The sequence below is a fragment of the Mus caroli genome, unplaced genomic scaffold (genome assembly GCF_978045245.1).
Source record: "Mus caroli unplaced genomic scaffold, Mus_caroli_1 scaffold_10, whole genome shotgun sequence".
Lineage (NCBI taxonomy): Eukaryota > Metazoa > Chordata > Mammalia > Rodentia > Muridae > Mus > Mus caroli.
In genome coordinates, this window is record NW_028227265.1 from 54,610,618 (window position 1) to 54,618,891 (window position 8,274).

The window sequence follows — 8,274 nt, forward strand, 5'->3', positions numbered from 1 at the left end:
TCTCCCCCCAAAAAACAAGGTGGATTGGCCAGGTGTGGTAGCTTTCATATGCAATCTTAGTATGAAGGCAGAGGCAGGCAGATACCTGTGAGCTCAAGGCCAGCTGGTCTACATAGGGAGTTCCTCCAACAGAGTTGCATAGTGAGATCCTATCTAAATAAAATAAAAAACCAAGGTGGACAGTTCATAAAACACACCTGAAGCCGGGCGTGGTGGTGCATGCCTTTAATCCCAGCACTCGGGAGGCAGAGGCAGGCGAATTTTTGAGTTCGAGGCCAGCCTGGTCTACACAGTGAGTTCCAGGAAAGCCAGGGCTATACAGAGAAACCCTGTCTCAAAAAACCAAAAAAAAAAAAAAAAAAACCCCAAAAAAAACACACCTGAGGTTGATCTCTGGCCTTCACATGCACACACACACACTCATCTGTGTACACACAAACACAGTCTGGAAAATCTGCCCAACAGCTTAAAGCTCACTTCCAAATCTCAGGTACAGCCAACCATGGCAGCTACCAATGTTACCTTCACCTGCCCTCCTCCTGCCAGACACTGAAGAGACAAGCTGAGCAGGGCCCTGCTCATGGACAGCATAGACATGAATGCACTTCTAGTGACTGTTAGATAATGCCATTTATTATTTCACACAGAAGTTAAAGACCAAGGTTACAACTATTAAATACCTCTTTCCCACCCACCCCTCAAAAGATAGCCCCACTTTGTTAGGAAAAAACAAGACAAAACAAAACAACAAAACACCATTACTCTGGTAGAACTGGGGAAATAATAAAAAAACAAGACAGAAATACAAGACAGAAATGTCTGGAAACGGATATCAAAGTGGCCACGACACTGGGGGAAAGTAGTCGTGGTCAGTCAACATGGATGCTAACAACCATGGGCACTGGGCTCAGAACAGCTGCTTTTACAGGCCAGTTTTGGGGCTCTGCTGCAAGATTTGGAGCTGCTGGTTTCAAAGTTCAGGCCACTGGCTGGATGTGCTTTTGGTGAGGGATCTGTGTCAGGTATCTCCCTCCATTCCAGAGAGAGAGGAAGACACAGGGAGTGGGCTAGGGATCCCAAAAGCTTTCTTAGAGGCCCAAGAGAAGAGAGCCAGGCAAGATTCTCCCTTTCAGAGAGAAGGCCACATTGGACAGAGTTCACAGCCCCTGGGGGCCAGCATTGCATTTACATGGCATAAATTCCCACTGCCACTGTTGCCAACAGGAAGCTGAGAGTGAGGACCCACTGGAGGAGCGGCGTCTGGGATGAGCTAGTGCTGATCTGGGGTTTCCCTCGGGGTGTCTCTGCAGGGGCAGTATCTGAAGGAGAAAGAAAGACAAGGTCAGACTCACACAGCCCGGGGTGGATGACTTTAAAGCCACAGAAAGCACAGGACACTCAGTGTCATGTCTGCTACAGTTCCAGTCCAAGGCCAGGATCTGCTACAGCACAAACCACTAGCCACTGCTCAAATCCCTTCAAAGATAGGAGTTCACGAACTCCCCCAGGCTGTTCATTCTTCTGCGCCACAGCAAATCAAAGTCCCCTGACCCGAACAGGTAGCTAATTCTATCAGGACTGACCACAGCTCAGCCCACCAGAAACAGTACCACTAATAACGGGCTTGTGGGGTCCTGCCTCCGTTGGGAGAGCCTTGGGCAAAAAGTGGGCCCATTCAAGCAATCAAGTTTCACATAACATGCCCTGCCCAGCTTCCATCACCCACTCCCTGTGTCATACTGTCCCAGGGTGACAGGCTCAGTGAAGGCACATTTTGTGTCACTTTGGTCTTTTTTGAAACTTTCTCCTGCTCCAAAGGTAATGCAGCAAGGCACAGGAGAAGGGCTGACACCCAGAGTCAGGTAAGTACATGTCTCCGTCATCTCTCCTGGAGGGTCAGCAATAGAAATAGGTTCCCAAATTCTTGCTTTATATGGGGACCTGCTTGGAAGCCTTTAGTGAGTCCAAAAAGGTAAACACACCCTAGCTTTTTATGAAAGATTGAAGCAGAAAGATTGTTTGACCTCTGGTAACAAAGTGTGACTCTGCCCCCACCCCCCAAAAAAAAAATTGGGAGGAGGGGTCTAAATGGAAGAATTTCTATGCTAGTGACTTCTAAGGGCTTTATATGCACCTCAGTCAATGAGCTACACAGCCCCCAACTCCTGTTTTCCAATGTGGAGAAACTGAGGTAGAAAAATCTTATAGCTCACCCACAGTCACATACTACAGGCTTACCCTGGGTGCTTTTGTCTGTACCCTATTTCTGATTTAAAACATTCAGCAAAGAGGAGAGTAAAGAAGTTCCAGCTAGGCTAAGGAGAGCCAGAAGCAAGAGGCCACCTTTACCTTGCACCAGGCTAGCAGGCCTCTGACGAAGAGATGCCATCTGTGAGGGACTCTGGTCTTTGTGTTCCTCTGTCAGCATCACCTGCAGCTCCTCAAACAACTAGAAGACAAGACAAGACATACTGCCTGTTAATGATACTCACGGGGTGGAGGGACCCCAGCTGAAGGCAGGACTTGAAGCATGTTGTGAAATATTGTACAAATGACACAACTTAAGGAAACTATCACACACCCATGTGTCTTTCACTTACCTCATCAGAGATATGACAGGTTTAGTTGGCCCCCTGCCTGTGCCCTCACTTGGACCCCACCAGTAACACTGTCCTGAATCAGGACTTCAGGATCTTATTTGTATCCCTATGAGGAGGAGAACTAGTTTGTTCCTCTGAAATAACACATAATGTATGGCTGCTGTGCAGCCTACAGCCTGTTCTCTCTTCTTGACTGTGCATTGGTGAGCTCCTCCTGCTAAGCCATGTGCCATGGAGTTTGTTAACGTGCTTTTGCAGGCGAGGAAACCACAACTCCTGGAGTAGGGCTTGCTGGAGATCCACCAGGGGTCAGGATGGAGACCCAGTTCTCAGCTGGACCTTTGTCTAAGCTCTTTTCTTGGAGTTTTGTTTTGTTTCTTTAAGACAGGGTTTTTTTGTGTAGCCTTGGCTGTCCTAGAATTAGCTGTGCAAAGCAGGCTGACCTGGAACTCAGAGATCCTCCTGTCTCTGCCTTCTGAGTGCTGGGATTAAAGGGCTGTGCCACCACTTTTCTGTTTCTAAACTCATTCTTTATACCATATGCTCAGAAGGCCTCAGAGGGATGGTCTAGATGTAGTTGAATTTAAGAGACTTGAAAGGTTACTTCTCTAACAGGCGCTTGCCTTGTGGGACTTTTAAAGGATCTCAAGGCTGAAAGTGGGAGCCAGGAGATCAACAAATTGGAACCCTGACCACCATAGCGCCCATGGTTCCAACAGGACAGTCTACTCCCCTCCAGCTCTGTCTTTCAGGGCCTTGCTCAAAACAATGAGCTAAAGACAGTTCAAAGATTAAGAGCGGGGGCTGGCGAGGTGGCTTAGCGGGTAAGAGCACTGACTGCTCTTCCAAAGATTCTGAGTTCAAATCCCAGCAACCACATGGTGGCACACAACCACCCAAAATGAGATCTGATGCCCTCTTTGGGTACGTCTAAAGACAGTGACAGTGTACTTATGTATAATAATAAATAAATTTAAAGAAAAGAGATTAAGAGCATTAATTGCTCTCCAGAGGATCTGAGTTCAATTCCCAGCTCCCACATGGCAGCTCCCAGCTGTCTGTAACTCCACCTCCAACAGATCTGACACCAAGCAAATATACATGCAGGCAAAACATCAATGCACATCAAATAAAAACCAGTAAATGCCACCTGAAGTATCTCGGCATCAGAAACCCTTACAGTGCCAACCTGGCTATGCACAAGTGCACAAGCACTCCAGGTCCAGCTGCCCCATCTCACAGGACACCGTCTCTCACAACAAGAGCAATAGCATCAGGAATTTTTTCCCTGTATTACTCCTCCCACAGGGACTGAACTGTATCAACTAAGGATAAAGAGATTTGCCCACAATCACCCAGCTAGAAAGCAGCAAAACAAGACCCTGGCCCCAAGTCTTTGTACTAACTATGACTATGACTCCAGGACCCTCCCTCCAATTAACTGGAGTGTGGCTCGAAGAAGCAGTGGGGCTCACCTCAATGTTGAGCAGGAAGGCGGTCTTAGCCTCTTCTGTCACCCTGTGCTTGACCTCAGGTGTCATCTCCAGAGTGTTCATTCGAGCACGATAGAGCTGTTTGAACTTGGTGGGGCTGTCGATGTTTGGGAAGGTAAAAAAAGCCAGGCCCTCTCCAGAGCTGGGCAAGGCCATAGCCTTCTGTGCAATCTTCTTCAGGACCTGACCCCCTGAGAGGTCACCCAGGTAGCGGGTATATGCGTGGGCCACCAGCAGCTCAGGGTGAGTGCATCCCACCTCGTGGAGACGCTTTACATAGTGCTGTGTGGCTGGCGTGCAAGGGATGGTTTCCTGCCAGTGAGGCCCATACCAGAAGGCCATATCCTGCTCCAGGGCAGCCCTTCGGTGCAGCTCCTCAGGGAAGTAGAGTGGGGCATAGACTGGGTTCTGCTTGTTGCGCTCTATCTCCTCTTCCAGGGCCGTGTAGATATGGTACAAGGAAGCCATCACCAGCTGAAAAATAGAGTCAACTTGTCCCTAGAAGAGCCTACATGACTGCCTTCTGGAAGGAAGGCCTCCTGTCCCCACCACCCTCCACTCCCCCACCCACAGTCAGTGTACTCTACCCTGTGTCTGATGTTTGCTACTGGCATCAGTTACACAACCACAAAATCAGTCTATTAAGCCCGGCTGTCAAAACCCCATTTCTCAGGCAAGAAGGCTTGGAGGTTAAATGAGGTAGCCAATCTCACTGTGGGGACAGGACACTGCAGGGCTAAGGCAAACTTCTCCTTGCCTTCAGAGGCAAGTTGAAATTGGGTCAGGAGATCTGGGTGTAGTGATACATGCCTGTGGTCTGAATAGGAGGCTGACACAGAACTGCGTGTTCCTGAGCTGTGTAGTGAGACCCCATCTAATAACACAAGAGCTTGCACTTGGATTGTGGGTCAGTGGTAAAGAACTTAGCCAGCATGTACGAGGTCCTGAGTTAACCAGGTCAAGAGCACAGGCTCCGCACCTAGGCCATCTTTGTTTGATTTTGGTCTTTTCCACCTAAAGCTGACAGGATGGCCTCTTATCCTCGCTGAGCCTTCCCCTTATGCACTTCTCAAGGTTGAGATAAGAATATAACGTGACCAACTCAGAATACATGTTCCTAATCCTTAACTATTCTGCTGCACTGGCCCCTCCACCCGCATCACATCCTCTCCTCGCTGAGCTACAGTATCAATGTAATAAGGTGACTTCCTTGGACAGGCCCTCATCATTCCTGGCTCCAACCTCCCCATTAAATTATTGGCATAAGCACTGGGCATACCTGCGATACCTCAGTGCTCTGGTCAACCTACTCGTCACATACCTTAAAGCCTTCTCTGGACACCTGACCCTTCTGAAAGTTCTTCATGAACTCAGCATTCTCGGCTTGGATGTGTACCTCCTTGGTGGCCTCCTTCAAGGCCTCAGACAAATCCTGGGGCATGCTGTGAAGGAAGAGAGGAGAATCAGCAGGGGATCAAGGGATGCCTGTGAATGATTAGACCTGCAGAGCCTCCAATGTAGGCCAAGCCATGGTCTTAACCATGCAAACAGATGTCAGTCATTAAGTACTATGGGATATTGTCCCCCAAACCACAGGGAGACTCCCTATTCTAGTTATTCCCCGTAAAGGGGAGGCAAGGTATGGCCTGACCACAGTGAAGAACCATACTACTCCAAACACTATTGCTCAAAGGGAGATTTTTTTTTTTTCCAAGACAGGGTTTTTCTCTATGTGGCCCTGGCTGTCTTTAGAACTCACTCTGTAGACCAGGCTGGCCTCAAACTCAAGAGATCTGCTTACCTCTGCCTCCTGAGTGCTGGGATTAAAAACATGCACCACCACAGCCTGGCTAAGGGTAGAGACTTTGGTGAGCTTTTAGATCCAACCTGCAGACATTTCTTTAAAAAATTCAGTTACGGATTTTACAACCAGCGGGGTGTGATGTTACACATCTTTAATTCCAGCATTCAGGAGGCAGAGGAAGGCAGATCTCTTAGTTTGATGTCAGCCTGGTCTATCTACATAGTGAAGGAATTTCAGCACAGGGCTATATAGGAAGAGTCTCAAAACAAACAAACAAACAAACCCACCAAATCCAACTTTCACACACACACACAAACACACACACACACACTCTATACTCAAAGTATCTGCATTAAATGGTCTCTGTAATCCAGCTCTACTCAGAGAAGTTCTGCAGCAGGAGGATTGGAGAGTTTCAGACCAGCCCGGCACGATCTTTAAATCAAAAAGGTGCCTATACTGTACCTTAGTGATACAGTGCTTGCCTAGAATGTCTGCAGTCCTAAATTCAGTCCTTACTGCTAAAGCCAGGGATGAGGATTAGACACTGGAAGACGGCTGAGCCAGGAAAAGCACTTGCCACCATGCCTGATAAGCCAATCTTTCTTGGAACCCACATGGTGAACTGAGAAATGACTCCTTTCAAGTCCTCTGACCTTCACATGTTTAATGTGTCACTCTACATGCACAATAAATAAAATGTAACGAGACACTTTAAATAAAAATATAAAAATAAGATTGGTGGGCTGGAGAGGTGGCTCAGCGGTTAAGAGCACTGACTGCTCTTCTAAAGGTCCAGCAACCACATGGTGGGTTCTGACACCTTCTTCTGGTGTGTCTGATGACAGCTATAGTGTACTCATATACATAAAATAAATAAGTATTTAAAAAAAATAAAACTTTTTTTAAAAAATAGTAAGATTGGGTTTATTAAAAAAAAAAAAAGCTGGGTGGAGTGGCACATGCCTCTAATCTCAGCACTAGGGAGGCAGAAGCAGACAGATCTCTGAGTTCTAGGCCATCTACAGAGTGAATTCCAAGACATCCAGGGATACAAAGAGGAACTCTGTCTCAAAAGTCAAACAAAGAGGAGGAGGAGGAGGAAGAGGAGGAGGAAGAGGAGGAGGAGGAGGAAGAGGAGGAGGAAGAGGAGGAGGAGGAGAAGCCAAGCATGGTGGTGGAGCACTGTTCAATCTCAGGAAGCAAAGGGAAGCGAACTGGAGTTCAAGGCCAACTTGATCTACTAGGGTGTTCCAGAGTTCCAGGGCTACATAGACCCTGTCTCAAAAACAAAACAAAACACACAAAAACTACTCCTCTCCCCACCCCCCATCCCCAAACAAAAAACACCCCAACCTCAGCACCCTCTAGTTCTGCTACTGGCCTCCCTGCATCTTACAAATCGTCTGAGGTTGGAAATTGATAAGTGACCACTCCGCGCCAGCAAAAGACAAGCTCCCCAACCCCCAACCCCAAGAATGGTGAGTCCAGGATCCAGGACTTAGCAGTGCGTTCACCATCCCTCAAACCTGGATACTACAAGACACTCCCAATCCGTCACCTCCAGCATGTCAGAGGAGTGAATCACATTTTCTCCCTCCAGCTTCCCATAGCTACAGGTAGACTGGGCGGTAACTTGTCCCTGGCCCCGCAGCCTGCATTCCCAGGCAGGATAAGGGACACCGGCCACAGCTCCCGTCCCCACACAGTCGCTTGCCTGTCGGGCTGTGGATGCTCCATCACCGGACTGGGCTAGTTCAGGCTGGCTCTGCTCGATTCAGGCTCCGGGATAAGCTCGAGACGGCTCTGCGCCGGCAGGCTCCACTCACTGGTTGTTTGCGGAAACTCTGGAGGCGACTGGAGACGGTGAGCGAGCAGCTGCCCGCGCCAGCCCTTTAAGTACGCGAGTCACGTGGTGGCCGCCCAGCTGAGCCGGCGTTCTCGCTGCTGTTGCAACACCCCGCCCGGAGGCGGGTTGGCCGGGCCTGTAAGGGGATAAATCATATGACTCTGGCAAGACTGTTACAAAAAAAAAAAAAAGAGAGAGAGAGAGAGAGAGGAGAAGAGAAGAGAAGAGAAGAGAAGAGAAGAGAAGAGAAGAGAAGAGAAGAGAAGAGAAGAGAAGAGAAGAGAAGAGAAGAGAAGAGAAGAGAAGAGAAGAGAAGAGAAGAAGAGGAAAAGAGAAATCTGAATGAGTTGCCTCGTGGCAGAATTTGGGTCCTTTCCAAAACCCTCTAGTCTACTCAGTGACAGGAAGACAGGAGTAGCCCTTCAAGAATCTTGAAGGTTCCAGAACTATAAGACAATCCTAAACGTGAGCTGCTGGTGGGCAAACCCAGGGATTGACCCACACTAGAGTCTACCTGAGTCTACCTTC

At 48.4% G+C, this 8,274-nt stretch overlaps 1 protein-coding gene across 1 annotated transcript; it reads right to left on the reverse strand.

Annotated features, from left to right (window-relative positions):
- Positions 1–622: 622 nt before the first annotated feature.
- On the reverse strand, positions 623–7,779 carry Hmox1 (heme oxygenase 1). The gene is made up of 5 exons (XM_021170315.3): positions 7,615–7,779; positions 5,415–5,535; positions 4,076–4,567; positions 2,350–2,449; positions 623–1,319 (listed from the first exon to the last, which is right to left on the reverse strand). Exons 1-5 carry the CDS (start codon positions 7,635–7,637, stop codon positions 1,186–1,188), a joined length of 870 nt encoding a protein of 289 aa, XP_021025974.1. The 5' UTR covers positions 7,638–7,779; the 3' UTR covers positions 623–1,185.
- Between the last annotated feature and the right edge of the window lie 495 nt (positions 7,780–8,274).

Bases quoted from the DNA above. Each gene is read 5' to 3' on its own strand.
- Hmox1 (XM_021170315.3), bottom strand. From the start codon at position 7,637: ATGGAGCATCCACAGCCCGACAG. The intron at 4,568-5,414 runs GTATGTGACGAG...TCTATTTTTCAG, and splicing joins TGTCCAGAGAAGGCTTTAAG to CTGGTGATGGCTTCCTTGTA. The intron at 1,320-2,349 runs GTAAAGGTGGCC...TTTCTCCTTCAG, and splicing joins GCCTGCTAGCCTGGTGCAAG to ATACTGCCCCTGCAGAGACA.